Source organism: Mobula hypostoma, chromosome 2 (genome assembly GCF_963921235.1).
Source record: "Mobula hypostoma chromosome 2, sMobHyp1.1, whole genome shotgun sequence".
NCBI lineage: Eukaryota > Metazoa > Chordata > Chondrichthyes > Myliobatiformes > Myliobatidae > Mobula > Mobula hypostoma.
This window is the reverse complement of record NC_086098.1, coordinates 109,889,778-109,911,692: the sequence shown is the minus strand read 5'-3', so window position 1 is coordinate 109,911,692 and position 21,915 is coordinate 109,889,778. Positions and strand designations below refer to the sequence as shown.

The 21,915-nt window shown below is 42.6% G+C and overlaps 2 protein-coding genes across 15 annotated transcripts in view; one reads left to right on the top strand and one right to left on the bottom strand.

Annotated features, from left to right (window-relative positions):
* The window catches only part of lyrm2 (LYR motif containing 2), a 52,227-nt gene extending 32,064 nt beyond the window's left edge, over positions 1–20,163 (top strand). The window contains exon 4 of the transcript XR_010017007.1: positions 19,968–20,163. The gene's annotated coding sequence lies outside the window, so the exon portion shown is untranslated. The remainder of the gene's footprint in view (positions 1–19,967) is intronic.
* ankrd6b (ankyrin repeat domain 6b) overlaps positions 1–21,915 on the bottom strand; it is a 198,001-nt gene that overhangs the window by 14,752 nt on the left and 161,334 nt on the right. For 13 of the 14 annotated variants that reach the window (XM_063040383.1, XM_063040384.1, XM_063040385.1 and 10 more), the window contains 9 exons: positions 20,694–20,792; positions 19,427–19,525; positions 14,944–15,042; positions 14,704–14,802; positions 13,622–13,720; positions 10,587–10,664; positions 9,306–9,410; positions 4,916–5,050; positions 1,877–2,065 (listed from right to left, as the gene is read on the bottom strand). In XM_063040383.1, the coding sequence (XP_062896453.1) occupies positions 1,877–2,065; positions 4,916–5,050; positions 9,306–9,410; positions 10,587–10,664; positions 13,622–13,720; positions 14,704–14,802; positions 14,944–15,042; positions 19,427–19,525; positions 20,694–20,792 (1,002 nt within the window). The remainder of the gene's footprint in view (positions 1–1,876; positions 2,066–4,915; positions 5,051–9,305; positions 9,411–10,586; positions 10,665–13,621; positions 13,721–14,703; positions 14,803–14,943; positions 15,043–19,426; positions 19,526–20,693; positions 20,793–21,915) is intronic. The other variant, XM_063040386.1, reaches the window with a different exon arrangement.

The following is a 21,915-nucleotide window of genomic DNA, read 5'->3' as shown; positions in this document are numbered from 1 at the left end:
ACATTATTTGCAAAATATAAACTAGGGTGCAGAAAAAGGCACACTACTTCCAGTTCTGTCATTATAAGACATTACCAGGACATAAGTAGTAGTTCATGAATGTTCTTAAAGCTTCCTTGAATGTGGAAAAATCACTGTCTATAACTGCTTAGGATAGAGAAACTTTCTGGTTTGTAAATCTCAAATCCATTGGCTGGGACCACAGGGGAGCCTGGTTTAAACAGTTAAAGAACAAGTCACCTCTGAAACTACCCTCCACACTTCCCCTATTGTACCCCACCCATGCTAGAGCCTGCAGATTCACATCACCCTCATCAATCATCCCAGAATTGGAGTGAAAATAAGTCATCCTGATCCCAAAAAAAAAGAGGTGTTAAGGATCTTCAAAGAGGAAAAATGGTAGATATTAAATTCAGGGATGTGCAAGAGTCCAGAATACATCAAAATGTTTTTAATAATCAAACTAAGCCTTCAGGGTAATTTAATAGTTACTATTATAATCTTACATTACACGTGTGCTTCAAGGAGCAGTGATCTGCTGGGTTATTTAGAGTGCAGCCCAAATTTGTAATAACTGAACATCAAAGAGTGAAATGCTCCTCTTAGAAGTCCAGAGATAGTTTTGCCTTTTGGACAAAAAAAGTTAAATAATGCAAGGTCTTCATGAGATAAAAACTATAGATAACATTAAAAAAAATCTATCATTGATAGCAGGAAATTATCTTAAGTGCACAGTGTAATTCTTATGATTCGAGATGAGGCTCTGAATTTGTGACATTATTATTATTACTATAATGTGGTCACCATTCCTTGGAATAATTATGAGGTGCTGTGACACAGCAGTGGTACTGCTGCCTCCGCACAGTGATCTATGGTTGATCATGGTGGTGTTGTCTGTGTGGGGTTTAAATACTGTATTTTCCATGTCATTATGTGAATGCTCTGGTTTGCTCCCACAACCCAATAATGTATTGTTTGAATAAGGAGAGATTGAATAGAGTGGGTCTATTTTCCCTGAAGGGAAGATGGCTGAGAAGTGACATGATAGAGGTAGATTATGAAAGACTTAGGTAAGGCAGGTGGGTCAATGTCTGTTTCCCCATGGCAGGGATGACTGAAATGAAAGGGCAAAACTTTAAAGTGAGAAAGAGGAGGTTTAAAGGGGACCAGAAGGGTAAATTTTTCCACACGAAGAGTAATTGGTATCTGGAGTGAGCTGTGAGGAGGTGTGGAGGCAGGAGCAGTTAAAGCATTTAAGAGGCATCTGGACAGAGTACAGAGGGACGTAGAATTAATATTGACACAGCAGGCCAAACGACATGTTTCTCTGCTGAATAATGCTAATGATGGTTTAATTCTTTCTAGTGTAGGTGGGTGGCAGGACAATCATTTGGGGGTTAATAAGCCTTTCAGAAAACATTAGTTACAAGGAAATAGGTGGGATTGATGGGACTGCTCTGAAAACAGGAAATATCACTTTTGTTATTGTAAGAAAAAACAATATTTTTATGCAAACCACAAAGAAAACAACCTTCTCCTTTATACTGGTTTGGAAAAAAAACGACAACAAATGTTTATAATCCTGCAGGCATTCTGAGAAACAGCAGCCAACAACTAAATCATTGGCACCAATCATTCTGACAGAAGGAACAGTTGGATCACCCAACACTGGCAACAAATACCTTCACAGTGATCTCCCACGTGAATCACAAACCATAAAACACACCATAACAACTTGCTCTTTAAGATCAGTCAGAGGGGCAGCTCCCTCCTCACACCTCAGCAGACAGTCACAGACTGGCCATGAAGTGAGGTTTTTTTCATGCCATTCTAAAGGAAACAAAGACAATCAAAGAGTGTTGAATTGTACATTTACCTGCATGATTTTGCCTTCTTTGTCTCTGTATAACGTGTAGAGCTGGTAGGCACGGAAATTATGTGGGAGAGGGCCTTGCTGTGGAGGTGGGGAACAGCAGCAATGTTTATTTCTCCTTCTCCTGTTGTGTCTGTTATCTCGCTGAGGTTGCTGGTCTAGCACTGGAGGAGGATCAGAAAGAGCAGAACCCTGCACACCAGTAATAAGTTCAGTAAATTCACCAGTAATAAGTTTAATAGAGAAGAGCATCTCATTCAAAGCCTAGAATCCAGACAACATCTTTAACTTGTATACATAAGACCATAAGATATAGGAGCAGAAGTAGGCTATTCGGCCCATCGAGTCTGCCTCACTATTTAATCATGGGCTGATCCAATTCTTCCAGTCATCCCCACTCCCCTGCAGTCATCCCCACTCCCCTGCCTTCTTCCCATACACAGTCATCCTGGAATATACATTACAATGTTAAGTTTCACTGCACATAAATTCCTAAAGAACCAAAGATAAACTAAGCAGTGATGTCAGGAAGCAAAACTTCATGCATAGATCCTCAATGCCTGTCCTCTGGGCTCCTGTGCCCTAACTTAATTGTTTCCAATTTAAATGAACATGCGTATATTCCTTGTCACCACGCTTGCATCATCCTCCCTTTAGAATACTTCATCTTTGGAATGCATCTATTCTATGCCTTCTGAATTGCCCCAGAAACTCCAGCCATTGATGTTCTGCCATCATCCCTTCCAACAACCTTAGCCAGCTCCCCTGTTACATCTCTATAATTCTCTTTACTCCACTGTAATACTGATACATCTGACTTTATCTTTCCCCTCTCAAATTGTGGTGTGAATTCAATCATAATATGATCACTGTTTCCCAAGGGTTCCTTTGCCTTAAGCTTCCTAATCAAAATTTGGTCCACTGCACAACACCCAATGCAGAATTGCTTTTCCTTTTACGGATTCAATCACAAGCTGCTCTAAAAAGCTATCTTGTAGACATTCTACAAAGTCCCTCTCTTGGAATCCAGCACCAGCTTGATTTTCCCAATCTACCTGCATACTAAATCCGCCATGACTATTGTAACATTATCCTTATTACATGCCTTTTCTATTTCCTGTTGAAATTTATATCCCACATCCTAGCTACTGTTTGGGGGCCTGCATATAAATCCCATCAGGGTTCTTTTAACCTTGCAGTTTTTTAACTCTGGCCACAAGGATTCTTCATCTTCCAATCCTATGGCACCTCTTCCTAAGGATTTGATTTCATTTTTTACCAAGGGCACTCACCCCTTGTCTGTCTTTTCAAGATAATGTGTATCCTTGGATGTTAAGCTCCCAATTATGATATTTCAGCCATGTGATGCCCACAATGTCATACCTGCCAATTTCTAACTGTGCTACAAGATCATCTCCCTTATTGCATAATCTACATGCATTCAAATTTCACACCTTCAGTTCTGTATTCATTACCATTTTTGATGTTGCCCCATGTTACACTTCACTTCATCCTGCTGGTTGCAATTTTGCCCTATCATCTGCCTGTTCATCTTCACAGTCTGACTGCACATTGCATTGATTTGTAAAGTAACTGCCTTATCCTTAGTTCTATCACCCCAGTTCCCATCCCCCACCAACTTAGTTTAAACCCTCCCCAACAGCTCTAGCAAATCTGCCCACAAGGATATTGGTCCCCTTTGGGTCAAGCGTAACCTGTCCTTTTTTGTACAGGTCATACCTTCGCCAGAGGAGATCCCAATGATCTAGAAATATGAAACTCTGCCTCCTGTACCACTTTCTCAGACACTCATTAATCTTTCCCATCATCCTATTCCTGCCCTGACTAGCATGTGGCATTGGAAGTAATCCAGAGATTACTACCTTGAAAGTCCAATTCTTCAGCCTTTTCCCCATCTCCCTATACTCACTGTGCAGACCATTTCCCCCTTTCTGATGTGCACCACGACCTCTGGCTGCTCACCCTCCTTTTATAGGCGCTCTGAAACATCCTGGACCCTCGTGCCTGGGAGGTAACACACCTTCCTGGCTTATTTTTCGCAGCTACAGGATCTCCCTGTCGATCCACCTATCTATCGAATCTCCTATCACTACTGCTCTGCTTGACTTTACCCTTCCCAGCTGAGCCACAGGGCTGGCAACCGTGCCACTGGCCTGCTTGCTGCTGATATGCCCTGATAGGTCAACCCCCACAGCAGTATCCAGTAAGGTGTATACTTGTTGCTGAGGCAAATGGCCATGGGGGACCCTGCACTGACTGATTACTCCCCTTACTTCTCCTGGTGGCCACCCATCCACTATCTGAAGCTGCACACTGGAATCTTCAGAATTCCCACCAATGGATTGCTTCAGCACGTGGGACGCACAAATGCTGAATTATTCTAGCGTCCTACACGGAGACTCATAACCGACTGAGCTGTTGTGCCATCAACCTGGCATGAACCACTGCCTGCCCACCCACCGCTGCACACTCCTGTGGCAGGAACCCAGATGTGAATCCCCCCATGGCTCAATGTGGAGAGCAGTCTGCGACACCTCACTCTGGGCAGGTTGGGTTGAGTGCCGCGGACAGTCACCACTGAGATGTGGGGCTCAGGGCTGCATCCCGGCCAACTGCTGTATCCTCATGTCACTGCTCCGCTCAGGCCAGAGATCTCACTATAGTAACAACCTGAATGGAGAGCCCCAGCAATGAGGACAGGGGTTTGTAGCAGGTTCTGGTACAGGAACAAAGACCCACTTCTCTCTCTATGTAATATTATCACTCTATTTAATAGTGATTCCTGGGAATGCAACCCTGTGCCAAGGCTTCTATTTCCCCTTCCTCTCTCAATATCTTAATCACCCTTTGCTGAATTCTTTTAAATCAGTTTGCAGGATATCTGCGGTTTAGAACAGCGGTTCCCAACCTTTTTTATGGCATGGACCAATACAGTAAGCAAGGGGTCCGTGGTCCCCAGGTTGGGAACTCCTGGTTTAGAATTTTTTAAATGTTTCTTTTTCAAAATTAGTCCACAATTACCTTTTCCTTCTGCTTTTTCTTTCTGTCCCGCTTTCTCTTCTGTTCTGGTGTAGTCATTCTGATTAAATCATCTTCATTTCTTTCCTTCTGATGTCCTTGCTCACTGCTATGGACGTCATCGACTGAAACACTTCCCTGTGACATTCCAGAAAAGAGTGGCCAGTCGAATCAGTACCGTATCTGACTTTACATTTTAGGGACAGATGCAATGGAAAAATCATGGATAGAAGAAATAGCAATTTTCTTTGGGAAGAGAAGGTAGGACGAAAGGAACTCTAACCCCGCTCTGTCACAGAGTAATACACTATGGAAACAAGGCCTTCTGCTCATCTGGTCCACACCTACTGCAGCATCCACCCTTCTAGTCCCGGTTGCCTGAGTCCCCCCTCCCCATATCCCTCCAGACTGCTCCCCTCCATGTACCTAACCACACGCCTCTTAAATGTGGCAATTGTAGCTTCCTTGGCCAAATTTTCTCACAGCTCATTCCAAGTACTCATTACCCTCTGTGTATAGAAAATATCTCCCATTATCTTGAATCTGTGCCCTCCCTAACCGTGGGGAAGAGACCATGATCATCCACCATATCCATTCCCCTCATGATTTTTATAAACCTCTGTGAGGTTCCTTCTCCTGTATTCCAGAGAATAAAGATTCAGTCTGGCCTCCTCTCCTTACACCCAAGACTCTCTAGTCCAGGCATCATCCTCATTAACTTCATGACATATACCGGTGATATTAAACCTAATTCTGATTCTGATGAATGCCTCCTGCACCCTCTCCAGATTAACAATGTTTTTCCTATAACAGGGTGCCCCAAACTGTATACAATACGCCAAGTGCAGTCCCACAAACAACTTATACAACTGCAATATTATGTTACTCCTAAACATAATGCCGTGACTAATTAAGGTCAGTATGTTAAATGCCTTCTTCACCACCCTGTTGACTTGCACAGCCACTTTCAGTGAACCGTGTACTTGTTCTCTCTGGTCTACATCACTCGTCAGTGTCCTGCCATTCACCGTATAGGTCCAAATCTGGTTTGAATGCCCAAAATGCATTACCTCACACTTTTTAAAGTTGAAATCCATTTGCCAGTCCTCAGCCCATCTCCCTAACTGTTCAAGATCTCTTTGCAATTCATTGGAACCTGCTTCAATATCAATAACAGCCCCTAATTTACTATCATCTGCAAATCTGCTAATAGTGCTATATACTTTCCTATCCAAATAGTTTACATTAATAATGAATAACTGAGGTACCAGCACTGACTCTTGGGGCACTCTACTAGTTACAGGCCTCCAGTCACAAAATCAACCTTCAACCATCACCCTCTAATTCCAAACATCAAGCCAATTCTAAGTCCACCTCCCCAGCTCCTTCTAAATTCCAAGTGACCTAATCTTCCAGATCAGCCCGCCATGTGGGACCTTGTAAAAGACCTTACTAAAGTGTATACAGACAACATCCCAACCTTCATCTATCCCCTTAATAACCTCTTTGAAAAACTCAAAAAGATTCATCAGACATGACCACCCCGCACCCCGCCCCCCCATGCATAGTATCTGCTAGCTGTTGATCAAGTCTTGACCATCCAAGTGATGGTGTATTTTGTTACCTCAGAATTCCCTCCAGGAACTTACACATGACTGAAGTCAGGCTCACCAGCCAGAAGTTCTCTGGCCCATCCTTGTTGTCCTTCTTGAACAACAGAATATTAGCTACCCTCCAGTCTTCTGGAACTTAAGTTGCTGACAAAGAAACAAATATCTCTCCAAAGGTCTCCGTGATTTCTTTCCTGGACTCCACAGAGGTCCAAGGGTGCGTTTGGTCCAGCTCTAGGGATCTGCCCACCTACTGCGCGTCAAGGCTACAGATACTTCCTTCCTCATAACATGCATATGATCCAAGACCTCACTACCTATTACTCCCATTTTTTGGCATTCATTTCTCCTTAGTAAACACCGAGGAGAAATAGACATTAAACATTTCAGCCATAACATGGCAAGGTGATCACCCTTGTCTTGTTTCTAAGCTCTACCTAAAGGCTTTGTTAAAAGATCACTCAAGAATACTTTCTCCAAGCATTACTGTTAAGTCCCCACTTTTGAAAAATGCAACACCGCCTCCATTCTTACCTGTTCTTCTGTCATGGCTAAAGCATTGGTATCCCAGAACATTGAGCTGTTTCCTTTATGAAACATATATCCCTCCCTATCCTCTGCCACACATCTATTATGGCCACAATATCCTTGTCCCTTGTGGCAATCCATGCCCTCAGTTCACCTGCCTTATCTGTCAACCTACGTGCATTGAAATAGATGTAATTTAAAGCAGTGGTCCTATCAGTCTTTTTACTGGAAACATGGGTATCCTGATTTGTCACTGACTTCATTCTCTCAAATCCCACCCTCCGCCCTGGTGACAAAGGCAAGAGCGAAAGGAATTACTGCTCCTCCTTCAATTTAAGTGCAGCCTGTCCCTCTTTTACTGGTCGCCTCTAACCCACAAGAGATCCCGGTGTTCCATGAACCTGAATGGCTGCCCCCTACACCAGCTCCACAGCCATATATTCATCTGGCCTAGCTTTCTATCCTGGACTCACTAGCATGTGAAACTGGGAGCAATCGAGAGATCACTACCCTCCAGGTCCTGCAATTTAATTTCTTGCTTAACTCTCCCTGTTCATTCTGAAAGACCTCATCTTTTATTCTGCCTGTGTCACTTACACCAATGTGTACAATGACCTTTGGGTGTTTGCCCTTTCCCTCGGGAATTTTCTCAGCCACTCAGATTCATCCTCAACTTGGGAAGCAACTCGCCATCCTGGCTTCTGTGGCCACAGAATCTCCTGTCTGTCCCCATCAGTACTGAGTCTCTTATCACTGTTGCTCTGATTGACTGCACCCTTTACCTCCAAGCCTACAAGACATTCACCGTGCCAGAGTCTTGACTGCTGCTGCTAGAACATGTTCCTCAATGGTATCCAAGGGACTATACCTATTAGTGACGATAATGGCCCAGGACAACCCTGCACTGACTGTCTGCTCCCTTACTTCTCCTTGTGATCACTTATCTATCTGAAGCCTGTACCTAGGGTGTGACTACCTCAGGAAAAGCCTCACCTATGAAACCCTCAGATGATCCTGCAATCCAACTCCAGTTCCTTGACCCTGTCTGTCAGGAATTGCACCTGGGTACACTTTCCACAGATGTAGTCGTCAGGGAGACCGTGAAGTTTCTCAGATTGGAGGGCGTAACTTATGAAAATAGGTTGAGTGAACTTGGCCTTTTCTCTCTCCTTGGAGCGATGGAGGATGAGAGGTGACCTGATAGAGGTGTATAAGATGATGAGCAGCATTGATCATGTGGATAGCCAGAGGCTTTTTCCCAGGGCTGAAATGGCTCACACAAGGGGGCATAGTTTTAAGGTGCTTAGAAATAGGTGCCGAGGGGATGTCAGGGGAAAGTTTTTCACACAGAGTGGTGGGTGCATGGAATACACTGCCACCGGTGGCAGTGGAAGCTGGTACAATAGGGTCTTTAAGAGCCTTTGAGATAGGTACATGGAGCTTAGAAAAATAGATGGCTATGCGCTAGGGAAATTCTAGGCAGATTCTGGAGTAGGTTACATGGTCATTACAACATTGTGGGCCGAGGAGCCTGTAATGTGCTGTAGATTTCAATGTTCTATGTTCCCATATCTTGCAGGAGGAGCTCTCCCCTGCCCCAAACACCATTGTACCTCTACTGAGTCAAGGACTGAGGATGAACAACAGAACAAAATCTTACCTGTGCCTTCTCAGTGAAATGTTTTTGAAGAGCTTCTCTCACTTTCCACACCTGGACTACTGACCTCTTGATCTACCCAGTGCCTCCTACACCCTCATCATCTTTTCACTTTCCACTCCATCTCCCCTTCACCCACACACCCATTCCTCTCCCTCACCCACTCCCACCAGCCCACCCCACCCCACCTTCCTTACCTGACTCCATGCTCCACTTCCTTTCCTATTCGATTCTATCACCCACATCCCTCTGTCACCTCCCAGCCTGTGTCACCATTTCCACTCTTCCCTCCTCCCTGATGCCTCTTCTCACTGGATCCACCTTTAGAGCTTGCTAGCTCTTACTCCACTCCTTTCCTTCACCTTATTATACTGGCTATCTCCCCTCCCTTCCATCTCTCAGTCCAGGCCAAGGACCTCCACCCAAAATGCTGACTGCCCTTGCCCTCCACAGATGCTGAGTTCCTCCAGCATCTTGTTCTCTACATATGTGAGCTCGGCTTACTCAGCACAGATCAGGATACAAAAATATACTTCCATCAAAATTCTTTAGTTAACAACTTGTTAGAGATATACTAAACGAGTAATTATTGACGTACCTTACTCTGGATCAACTCTTCACGAGGCACAGACTGGGCTCTACGTTCTTCCTTTAGTTTCTCCCTCTTCTTCCTCATGCTTCTCCCACGACAGAAACTGAGGACCTAGAAAAATAAAAGCAAAACAAGTCCAAGCTCAAGCCTAATTATCATTCAACCATACACAGGTATACAGCCAAGTGAAACAGCGTTTCTCCGGGGCTGAGGTGCAAAACTCCATACATACAATCACACACACCATACCGTTACCACAGCACATACAGTCAAAAAAGTATTAGCTCAAGTCCCTGAGTGGCATGGCCTGAATTTTGATGGATGTTGTCTCGAGCCATGTTTCTGCAAGAACAAGTATGCAGCAGCTCCTCATCTCGCACTGTGTCAGCCACAGGTAATCCAGCTCATCTTCCACTGAGTGAAAACTGGAGAGCAGCTGGGATGGGAGGGGCCAGCTCCCCCCACCATGACTGACATTTCCAGCTCGCTCGCTGTGCTGCTGTTGTCTCTCCCTCCAGTGCCTCCTCTCCTAACAGGCAATGCTACGGCATGTGGGCCTGGTCCAGGCAACAACTGAGGTCATGCAGCTACCCCAGTGTCGGTCCTGCCAATGAACCAATGAACCAATGAAATGGGACTTGCAGTATTTTATGTTACTGATGTCCAACAGGGTTTTCCAATCCCAAGAAAAAAGTTCAACAACAAAGTTGAACTTGTATTGTACCAATCTAGTAACACACCATTTTCTTGCTAATGGCTGGAGCAACATCTAGAGTGAAAAACATCATCTGTTGTCCATATTGGAGGATAGCTGCCTTTTCCACTCCAGAATGTAGAATACCACAACTAATGTTATCAAACCAATGTCAAAAGTCAAAGTCTACCCATGTAACAGAGCAACACTCAAATATATGTACCAACTAAAAATACTAGTACAAAGAACATGCCAAGACCTTTCACAATCCTAATACTTGCTTCTGATAAATTAAGTTGAAATAGGCTCCAGCCCCTTAAACTATTTCATTTCAATGTTCCACATAACTACCTCCTAGCTACAAAAAATAACATCACAAAATGGTGACATTTTCCATTTCCCCTATTTACCCATGGCAAATGTGACCACACTTGGCAGGACATGGACAGGAGAAGATTAGAGGGATATGGGCCAAATGAAGAAAAATGTGATCAGCTTAGATCAGAATACTGGTTGGCATGGACACATGGGTCCAAAACACCCATTTCCATGGCTCTACTATCCTATGACTCCATGAACTAGAGAGCCCTTACCTGTGGTGCCTTGGTGAGGAGGAGGGCTACTTCAGGACTGTTGCTTTCTCTGGCTGCTTCCAGTGCCGTTAGACCAGCCTGCAGAAAGAATTCAACAGACTGACATTGGAGTTCTCACATTGACTGGCGTTGGATTTTCCAAAGCAATTTTTAGTAAAACAACAAGGAAGAATAACTGGATTGCAATGAGCCATCAGTTATATTTTATGAAAAACATTTGAACTGCCATCAATTAAAGTTCAATGTCACAAAATGCAAATATTGAAAACGACAACAGTGCTGATGCTCCAATGAGCTGCTCAATCCCTCCTTACATCATGCATAATACTTCACGTGTAATATAGTCACTGCAACATACACTCATTATTTTGAGGTTTAGCTCTAAATTGTAAATTGTATTTTCTTGCTTATATTTTTGCATGTTTCATTCAAATAGGTGCCTTCTGCATAATTAGAACAATTCTCCTGAATAATTGTATACGAATAATATTGAAGATTGAATACTGCCATATCCTACTTGTACAATGTTACATTGTAATTGTTTGAATTTATACATATACAGCAAAGGTGAACAAGGAGAATAGTCAGTCAATTAGCAGAGTTTTGAAAAACTTAAGTTTACAGTGGATTAAGGACATTAGAATACTCATGCCAGCCAGGTCAGGGTGCATGTTCATGCGGCAGATGGGCTCAGGGAGGGTGCAAGAAGATTAGCCTGATGACATTGAAGATACAATAGTAAATGGCAAGGATGGTACTGTTTAGAGTTGGTTCTCATATAACAAATGGCAATTGTTTCTTATTGTCACATGCGAGACAGTAAACAGTTTTGTTTGCACGCCATCTAGACAGATCATTCCACGCATACTGTATGCGCATTGAGGTGGTACAAAAGGGAAAACAAATACAAAATGCAGTGTTACAGAGGAAGGACAGTGCAGGTAGACAACTAAAATGCAGAACAGATTTTGAAGCAGAGAAAGAAACATGAGCAAAATCTGCGAATGAAAATTTAAAAAATGCAGATTCTGCAAGTCTGAACTAAAAATGGAAAATAATGGAAACTTTCATCATGTCAGAAAGCAACTCTGGAAATAGAGTGAGCACGTCAGATCAAAGAACCTTTGTCCAAGCAATCAGCTGCCACAGGCCTGTTAGGGAATATGAGTAGCCTGAAGTTTAATGGAGGAGTCAATGCCTCTGAGGAAAAGCTGAGCTCAGAAGGGGCATGAAACTGAATAAAGTTCAGATTTGGAAGGAGATGGAGGAATTAGTTCAGACTGGGGAGCAAGAAGAGGGGGAAGAAGCAAAGGCCGCTGATTCAGTCATTTCCATCTCATTGACAAAGGACTCTTGACCTCTTCACACTTCACAGCAGGACAGGGGAAGGAGGGTCAAGAAGATATTAGTGGAAAAGGCACTTTTGTATACATTTTGGGGCAGAAAATGTTCTCCTGCAGGGTAGATGAATCTCTGTAATTGGAGTTATAAAAAAACATAAGCAGAGATGGGCCTTGTTTGTGAATCAGGTGCCACAGGTGACAGTGAAACACGTGCTGGGCTTGGAAGATGGAGGCAGGAAAAAGCACCAAGACTGAAAGTAGTGAAAATCAGGGGCCTTCCCATGCAGAAGATGAGAAAGAGGATATCACAGCAAAATATTAAATGGAGCTTAGGGACATTTATCTGAGATCACGAAGGAGAGTAAAGATGAATGTAAAACGGTAGCATAGAAAAGAGGAGAAAGTTTCAGAGAAGCACGTCACAGAGTCAAAGACATACAGCATAGAAGCAGGCCCTCAAATCCAGACAATGTCCTGGTAAATCTCTGTACTCTCACTTGAGTCAGCACTTGAATAGGGAACAGTTATGTTAATACAAACAAGTGATGAGGTGGGTTTCAGAAAAGGGTCAAAAGCAGAAATTAGAGGAATGAAAGAGAACTGCAATTAACGGACCCTTTTCTGTCGATGTTCTGTGTCAGGATGGTAACACTGCTCTGCACGAAGCCAGCTGGCATGGATTCAGTCACTCTGTCAAGCTCTTGGTCAAAGCAGGAGGAAATGTTCACGCAAAGAATCAGGTTAGGAGGAAGTATTGCATTTTGGAAGACTTTATTTTTTTTAAATTAACAATTCCAATAGACTGTGTAATGGATTGATTGTGACACTCACTACACGCTGGAGGAACTCAGCAGGTCGGGCAGCATCCGTGGAAAAGATCGGTGGACGTTTCGGGCCGGAACCCTTCGTCAGGACTGAAGAGGGAAGGGGCAGAGGCCCTATAAAGAAGGTGGGGGGAGGGTGGGAAGGAGAAGGCTGGTAGGTTCCAGGTGAAAAACCAGTAAGGGGAAAGATAAGGGGGTGGGGGAGGTGAAGCAGGGAGGTGATAGGCAGGAAAGGTGAAGAAGGAATAGGGGAAAAAACAATGGGTAGTAGAAGGAGGCAGAACCATGAGGGAGGTGATAGGCAGCTGGGGGAGGGGGCAGAGTGAAATAGGGATAGAGGAAAGGAGGGGGAGGGAATTACCGGAAGTTGGAGAATTCTATGTTCATACCAAGGGGCTGGAGACTACCTAGACAGTATATGAGGTGTTGCTCCTCCAACCTGAGTTTAGCCTCATTATGGCAGTAGAGGAGGTCATTTGTGATATTGACCCCAAGAAACTTAAAGCTTTTGACCTGTTCCACTTGCGTACCACCGACGTAAATTGGGTCGTGCGGTCCGCTACTCCTTCTGAAGTCAACAACCAATTCCTTCGTCTTGCTGACGTTGAGGGATAGATTATTGTCTTCGCACTGTGCCACCAGGTTCTTAATTTCCTCTCTGTACTCAAACTCATCATTACCTGAGATACTTAACACTTATAGATCCACTTTGCTATTTTAAAAAGAACAGTGCTTCAGAGCTGGATTAAAAACACTGTAAACAATGGCTAATTTCTGTAGAAAAGAAAGTCAACACTCCGTTTCTTTAATGTCAACCTAAATACAACAACGCAAATACTTCATGAGTTATAGCGTTAACAATACTCACATTGTTGACAATGCTTCTATCTGCTCCTGCTTCCAGCAAGAGTCTGGCTATTTTCTTGTGGTTGAGGGCAGCAGCAAGGTGGAGGGGTGTGTCTCCAGCCTATGATCAGAGATCCATTCAGACAAACTCATAGAGTTCAATCACAGATACCAATTATAACAAAGAAATCACAAGAGTAGAATTCTGCAATTTATTTGTCAGTTTAGGACCAAAAATGGAATAAAAATCTAATAATAGCGTAGAGCCTGTTGTTGAGGAGTAAAGTGAGAGAGCAAGAACATTAGTAAGGAGTATACATGATTTCTTTTTAAATGATTGAGATAGAGGAAGTGTCAAAACAGTAGCATCGAAATTTAGCTCATCTAATGCACTACCCAGAGATGTGTTCAAGAAAGGCTTCCTTATCCAATACTCTCAGATGTGGGGTCGGGTGCTTTCAAATATGTGCATCTTCAAAATCAGTGATTGGATTAAATCTGGTGACTGGAATGGATATGCTTGTAATTCCTCCATTAAACAGCCTGAAAAGCTGAACTACAACAAAGCCCCTGACATGTTTAATGTAGGGCAGCACAATGGTGCAAGTGGAAGAACTTGTAGCCTTGAGGTGAAATATTACCAGTTTTTCAAATGTGTGACCTATTTCCCATCTTGTTGCCATTTGGAATATGCAAGCTGGTTCACATCATTTCGGTGCCAATATTGACATGTTTAAATTTTTTTGTTTCCGTAAATCAAAAGAAATTGGATTGGCAAATCAAAAGATTACGTTGTTGGAACAACTGAGGGCGGAATGCAGATATGCAATGCACCTGTTAAATTTGAACTTATTATTTTGCATTTTGGCAAGTATCTGCACATAAATTAAAACTTAATTGTCTTTTCAAATAAGTGTATTTACTGACTGATCTGATATTTATATCTATGAAAATTCTGAATGTAACACATATGAAATACAGTAATCTGTCATACTTTATGTTAAACTTATTCACTTTATTACTGGCAGTCAATAGCCTATTAATATTTTAGACTTACAATAATTGACAACATAGAGTACAGGGATCATAGTCTTGCACACTGACCTGATTCTTCTCACTGACAGAACAGAAAGCACTCAGGAGGATTCTAATAATAGCCACATGATTATAGCGTGTTGCAACATGTAAACATGTGTCTCCCATCTGCAAAACAGAAAGATTTCAAGCCAGGCTGAACATAAGCCAATATTACGTCTTGAATGATAGCAAGATGCCTTCTCTTTTTTAAAAATCTCTAAATATGAATAAATATAAATATTAAAAGAATAGTAGATCCTCACTTACACTGTTCTTAATGTCAGGTCTAGATCCTCCCAGTAACAATACACGACAGGTCTGGGAATGGCCATTCTGACAAGCCAAGTGGAGAGCTATGTTGCCCGCCTTATATAAGATTGAGATATAAGATTGAAAAGTCACTAAAGAGAGCGATTTTTTGTTAAGCGCATTTTAAAAGTATGTAGTTCTGCTTTCCCATATATTGGTTTATTAATTGTAGCCAAGCAGTTGCATGCAATTCTTAACAGAGGTTAAACCTGCTAAGGCTTGTGTATGAAAAAAATAAACTCTTTTTCATAGCAATTAATCTCAAATACATCAAAAATTTTAAATGCTACATAAGTAAAAAATCAACTCGTATTTCACCTACATGGTCTACTACCCGCTTGTATGAACACTGAATTGTCCACGTTCAGTTAACCCACAGTGTGCTCCTTTCTTTCTCCCCCTGGCGTCTACTACTATTAGTACAACCTCAACTGTGAGAGGTCACCCAGCTTCATTCCATTTACCCTTCAACCCTCTGACTACCTTCCTTACTTATCAGATCCCTACATCCTTTTGTTTCTGCTCAACCTTCCAGCCTGTTTCACCTCCACCCTCCTTATGTCCCACCTGACTCCACCTTCTTTCTCCTCATCTGTCACTATCTATCACCCATCTCCCCCCCTAGCTCTATCCCTCCATTCTGGACATCAACCCCTTCCTCACATTGTCCCATCTATCGCCTCTCTTTAGATTGGATCTCTCCCCTCTACATTTTCACTCGTGATGCAGGTACTAGACCAGAATGTCAACAGTTCCTTTGCTTCTACAGATACTGCTCAATCACCAAGTGTCTATAGCAGTTTGCTTCTTGCCTCAGACGTTTAGGTTGCATTCCTTTAAAAATAAACAAAACTGAAAAGAAAATATGCATGACTGTAAAGAGAATTTAGAAAAAAAAGACAGAAGAAGACGTGTGTGTTTTTTTCATTCCTTGTTACTTTTATAAGCCATTAACATCGATTGCCTGCCTGATGGTTGTTGGGAAGTGGGCTGGAGCAAGCTCCATCTCAATTAAGTGCCTCTCAATGTTTGCTTGTCTGAAAGTTAATCCAGTTCTCTGGTCCAGCAGTGTAACAGACTATTGCACGCTTATTAGAAATGGAGAAAGCAGAAAAGTCTACAGAAAGTGGTGGATGCAGCCCAGCTCATCACAGGCAAAAGCCGCACCACCATTGAGCACATCTACGTGGAGCCCTGTCACAATAAGTGCCTGGCCTGGATGGAAGGGATCCTTGATGATGGATGCTGTTTTGTCGTGGCAGGGCTCCATGTAAATGAGCTCAACGATGGTGAGAGTTTTGCCACTGCCATTGGGAAGGAGGTACAGCAGCCTTAGGACCCAGATGACTGGATTCAGGAACAGATATTACCCTGCAACCATCAGACTCCTGAACGGGCATGGATAACTTAATTCACCACCACTCTGAACCGATCCCACACCTACAGACTCACCTTCAAGGACTTTACAACTCATGTTTTTAGTATCTTTTAAAAATTTAATTGTTTGTTTCTTTATTTATTTATTGTTAATTTGCACAAGTTTGTGTTCTTTTACACTTTTGTTGCATCAGTCTTATCCTTAATTTTTCATAAATTCTATTGTACTTTTTTATTTTCCTATAAATACTTGCAAGAAAATAAATCTCCAAGATAGCATTTGGTAACATAATAAATTTTAATAATAATAATACATTTTTATAATAAGTTTTACTTTAACTTTGAATGATGTTGTTTAAATTTTCAAATACCTAAATTTGGGAGAATAAGTAGAAAAGGTGGTTAATTTAGTATGTGGGATCCTTGCATTAAAAGAGAGGCCATCATATCAGTTTTTTTAAGTAGGTCCGAGAATTGAATAGTAACGATGGAAACACTGGAGCTGTCAAAGTGAAATAAACCACAACCTAGTCATGAGAAGCAGCCACTTTTACTTTTCAAATATTCAGCAGAGAATTGCAATGAAGGATTATAACACAGGCTATACACAGGATCTCAGTACCCTAATGTTATTACAATGTAACATAGCAAAAGCCAGCAAGTTATACAAACCTTTATGGAACACCAATTAAGCTCCAGCTGAAGTGTTACTAACATTTTAGAAAATGCATAAAGCAGATTTACTAAAACAGCAACAGGTACAATTATGCATAGTGACAAAAAATTATCAGATGCTTTGATTGAATTGTTCAAAGTTGTGAAATTAGAAAAGTTTGACTTTGGATCTGCAAGACTCATTAACCAAATGGTACAGGCTTGAGGTAACTACCATTAGAATATATAGAGTGGTTATGGAGAAATTTAATGCAGCAAGTTGTTATTACTGGGAATGTACTAGTTAAATTATGGAGGAAGCAAATACAACAATTATATAGTTACTTGGTACATGATGGGGAAAAGCAATGTTTCTGGGCTAACAAGACTGTTCGTTTAGAAATGATCTTCTTTCTCATAAATCAGTTCATTGATTGGTATCTATAAGATAATACAATTTTAAAAGATAGGTCATTTTCTGGAACATGAACCTGTAAGGCTTAAATTTTCCTTTGAACTTCATTTTTGTGCAAATATGCAGAACTATACGAAACTCAACTTGAAGAAACAATTATCTGTGTTAGTGTGAAAACTTCTAAGTCCTTTTACCTGGAATTTTTTCCTGCAAGAATTAGAAGACACTACAAGTTAACTGTTGAAGGATAATATTTTAAATAAATCACTCCCTGTAAGACATCATAGGTAGAGTTGGGCTTTGTGAAATAGAGTAAACATTTGTTAGCTGCCCATCCCACGTCTCTCCTGATTTTACCCATATTAATATGTGTAGTGCACCAGCGGTCACAATCAATCTGTTACACAAAATAATCTGCAGATGCTGGGGTCAAAGCAACACTCACAATACGCTGGAAAGACTCAGCAGGTTGGGCAGCATCCGTGGAAAAGATCGGTGGACGTTTCAGGCCGGAACCCTTCATCAGGACTGTAGAGGGAAGGGGCAGAGGCCCTATAAAGAAGGTGGGGGGAGGGTGGGAAGGAGAAGGCTGGTAGGTTCCAGGTGAAAAACCAGTAAGGGGAAAGATAAAGGGGTGGGGGAAGGGAAGCGGGGAGGTGATAGGCAGGAAAGGTGAAGAAGAAATAGGGGAAAACACAATGGGTAGTAGAAGGAGGCGGAACCATGAGGGAGGTGATAGGCAGCTGGAGGAGGGGGCAGAGTGAAATAGGGATAGAGGAAGGGAGGGGGAGGGAATTACCAGAATTCTATGTTCATACCAAGGGGCTGGAGACTACCTAGACAGTATATGAGGTGTTGCTCCTCCAATCTGAGTTTAGCCTCATCATGGCAGTAGAGGAGGCCATGTACGGACATATCTGAATGGGAGTGGGAAGCAAAGTTGAAGTAGGTGGCTACAGGGAGATCCTGTCTGTTGTGGCGGACGGAGCGGAGGTGCTCGATGAAGCGGTCCCCCAATCTGTGTCGGGTTTCACCGATGTAGAGGAGGCCACACCGGGAGCACCGGATGCAATAGATGAGGAAGGACTGTTTGGGGTCCTGAATGGTGGCAAGAGAGGAGGTGTAGGGACAGGTGTAGCACTTGCGCTTACAGGGATAAGTGCTGGGTGGGAGATCAGTGGGGAGGGACGTGTGGACCAGGGAGTCGCGGAGGGACCGATCCCTGCGGAAAGTGGAGAGGGGTGGAGAGGGAAAGATGTGCTTAGTGGTGGGGTCCTGTTGAAGGTGGCAGAAGTTGCGGAGGATAATGTGCTGGATCCGGAGGCTGGTGGGGTGGTAGGTGAGGACAAGGGGAACTCTGTCCCTGTTGTAGTGGCGGGAGGGTGGGGTGAGGCAGAAGTGCGGGAAATGGAGGACATTCAGATATGTCCATACATGGCCTCCTCTACTGCCATGATGAGGCTAAACTCAGATTGGAGGAGAAACACTTCATATACTGTCTAGGTAGTCTCCAGCCCCTTGGTATGAACATAGAATTCTCCAACTTCTGGTAATTCCCTCCCCCTCTCTTCCTCTATCCCTATTTCACTCTGCCCCCTCCCCCAGCTGCCTATCACCTCCCTCATGGTTCCGCCTCCTTCTACTACACATTGTGTTTTCCCCTATTCCTTCTTCACCTTTCCTCCCTATCCCCTCCCTGCTTCCCCTCCCCCACCCCTTTATCTTTCCCCTTACTGGTTTTTCACCTGGAACCTACCAGCCTTCTCCTTCCCACCCTCCCCCCACCTTCTTTATAGGGCCTCTGCCCCTTCCCTCTACAGTCCTGATGAAGGGTTCCGGCCCGAAACGTCTACCGATCTTTTCCACGGATGCTGCCCGACCTGCTGAGTTCCTCCAGCGTGTAGTGAGTGTCACAATCAATCCATTACACAGTCTATTGGAATAATTAATTTAAAAAAATATAAAGTCTTCCAAAATGCAATACTTCCTCCTAACCTGATTCTTTGCATGAACATTTCCTCCTGCTTTGACCAAGAGCTTGACAGAGTGACTGAATCCATGCCAGCTGGCTTCGTGCAGAGCAGTGTTACCATCCTGAGACAGAACATCGACAGAAAAGGGTCAGCGATACAGAACATGCCACAGACTGGGGGCAAATACTTGTACAGTTAAGGTTACCCTCATATTTATCTTAAAGAAGAAAACATGAAAAATATTTGATACTTTTCTTTTTAATTTGATTTTTACTTCTGGCTGTGGGCATCGCTAAAATTGCCCATTTTGTATTACCCTGACAGCAAAGTGGTGAGTATTTTAAACTGAAATTCAGGCTGTGTGGTGAAGATGCTCTCACAATGTCAGAAGAGACTCTTCATTTTGAACTGGTGGTGAAGTAAGCATGGCAATTATGTGACAGCTTCAACTTAAATTCTGGTCCACGTGGATTCATATGACCTTGATAATCGGATAGCAGATGATGTTAATTCCACTGAATGACCACATGAGTTCTCATCTAACTGGTTGCATCTCTTGTCAGGTATGCAGGGGCCACTGCATATGATCAGAAAAAGCTGCAGAAGTTTGTAAATTCAGTCCACTCCATCATGGCCTTTCCACCACCGAGGACATCTTCCAAAGGCTATGTCTCATAAAAGCAACATCCATCATTAAAGACCCCAACCACCCAGGACATGCCCTCTTCTCATTACTACCAGAGAGATGGTACAGGAACCTAAAGATACACACACAATATTTCAGGACCTGTTTCTTCTCCTCCATCAGATTTCTGAATGCACAGTAAACCAATTACCACAACTATTTTTGCTCTCCTTTTGCACTACTTATGATATATAAGAATTGATTGTATAGTTATGTATTGCACTGTACTGCTGCCACGTACCAACAAATTTCACAACGTACATTCTGTACGTCAGTAATAATAAACCTGATTTTGATTCTGATATCTCTTCTTGGAGGTAAACTTTGACTATTAGTTATGAATCTAGAATACTATATTTTAAAGGGATATCTGTGGAACAATGGAACACTTGGGGCATCAACATCAAATATTCTACATTTTGATGTAAAATGAAACTTTTCCAGAGTCTGCACTTGTATACCACATGATTTAGCCATTTTCCAAAACAGCTGATGCCCTCACTGAGTGAGACTCCATTTATTGTCAACCGCCGGTGAATTGTTCATTTTGGACACAATTCTTAAGAATGGTAAAACACCAAATAATTTATGAAGTATTCCTCACCTTATCCTGCCGGTCTAGAGAACATCCCTCAAGAATTAGTGCCGAGATAACCTCTGTGTTGCCCACAACAGCTGCCCGATGTAGAGCTGTTTGTTCACTCTGTTTCAGAGAATCAAAGATGAAAAACAAGGAATCAATCATCACAATTTAGAGAGATTAGAGTTTGTGCGTCATTTTGACACATGAATATATTGCCTAGGCTGCTTAACAGACAACTCAATAATTTAATAGGGTATCGGGACTCCTTTACATGCTGTTAATCTTACACAAATTACTAACAACTTTCTTACTCCTCCAGACTTGTAAAAAACATTATTCTGAGCCGATTCTGCAGTTGCCTGGCACAAGCTGCCCCTGGAGCACCATGCACCAGTATAATCTGTAATCAGAATTACATCATCAGATCCCAAGACTTATGTCTGTTCAGGGACCCTTGCCTCATCTCTGTTGCAAACCCTGTAGGTCAAATAAAAGTGGATTAATACCCATGAGAGTGTTTTAGTTGGTCGACTTCTATATAATGCTTTGACTATTTATTACCGCAATGTGGTAAAATAATGTTTACTGCTGTAGTACTTAAAATGCTTCAAACAATGATAAAATGCTAAAGTTTACTGCTGTACAAAAATTGGCTTGAATTAGAACTTGTCAAATTAGATTTCCTTACTAATCACAAGAGCTAAGGTATAATTTGCATTAAGTAGTCAGGAGAAGAAAAAATTGATAGAAGTGGAATTATGGAGAACCTTTCCACAGAATCAGCATATGACAGAGAGTTTGAAAATCTGGATAAGTGTTGACACAACAACCTCTTGCTCAATGTCAGCAAGACCAAGGAGATGATTAATGACTTCAGTAGGAGAAACCCAGAAATTCATGAGCCAGTCCACATCAGGGGATCAGAGTTGGAGAGGGTCAACAACTTTAAATTCCTTGGTGTTATCACTTCAGAGGATCTGTCCTGGGTCCAGCAAGTAATGTCCATTATGAAGAAAACATGGCAGTGCCTCTACTTAAACATAGAAACATAGAAAATAGGTGCAGGAGTAGGCCATTCGGCCCTTCGAGCCTGCACCGCCATTCAGTATGATCATGGCTGATCATCCAACTCAGAACCCTGTACCTGCATTCTCTCCATACCCCCTGATCCCTTTAGCAACAAGGGCCATATCTAACTCCCTCTTAAATATAGCCAATGAACTGGCCTCAACTGTTTCCTGTG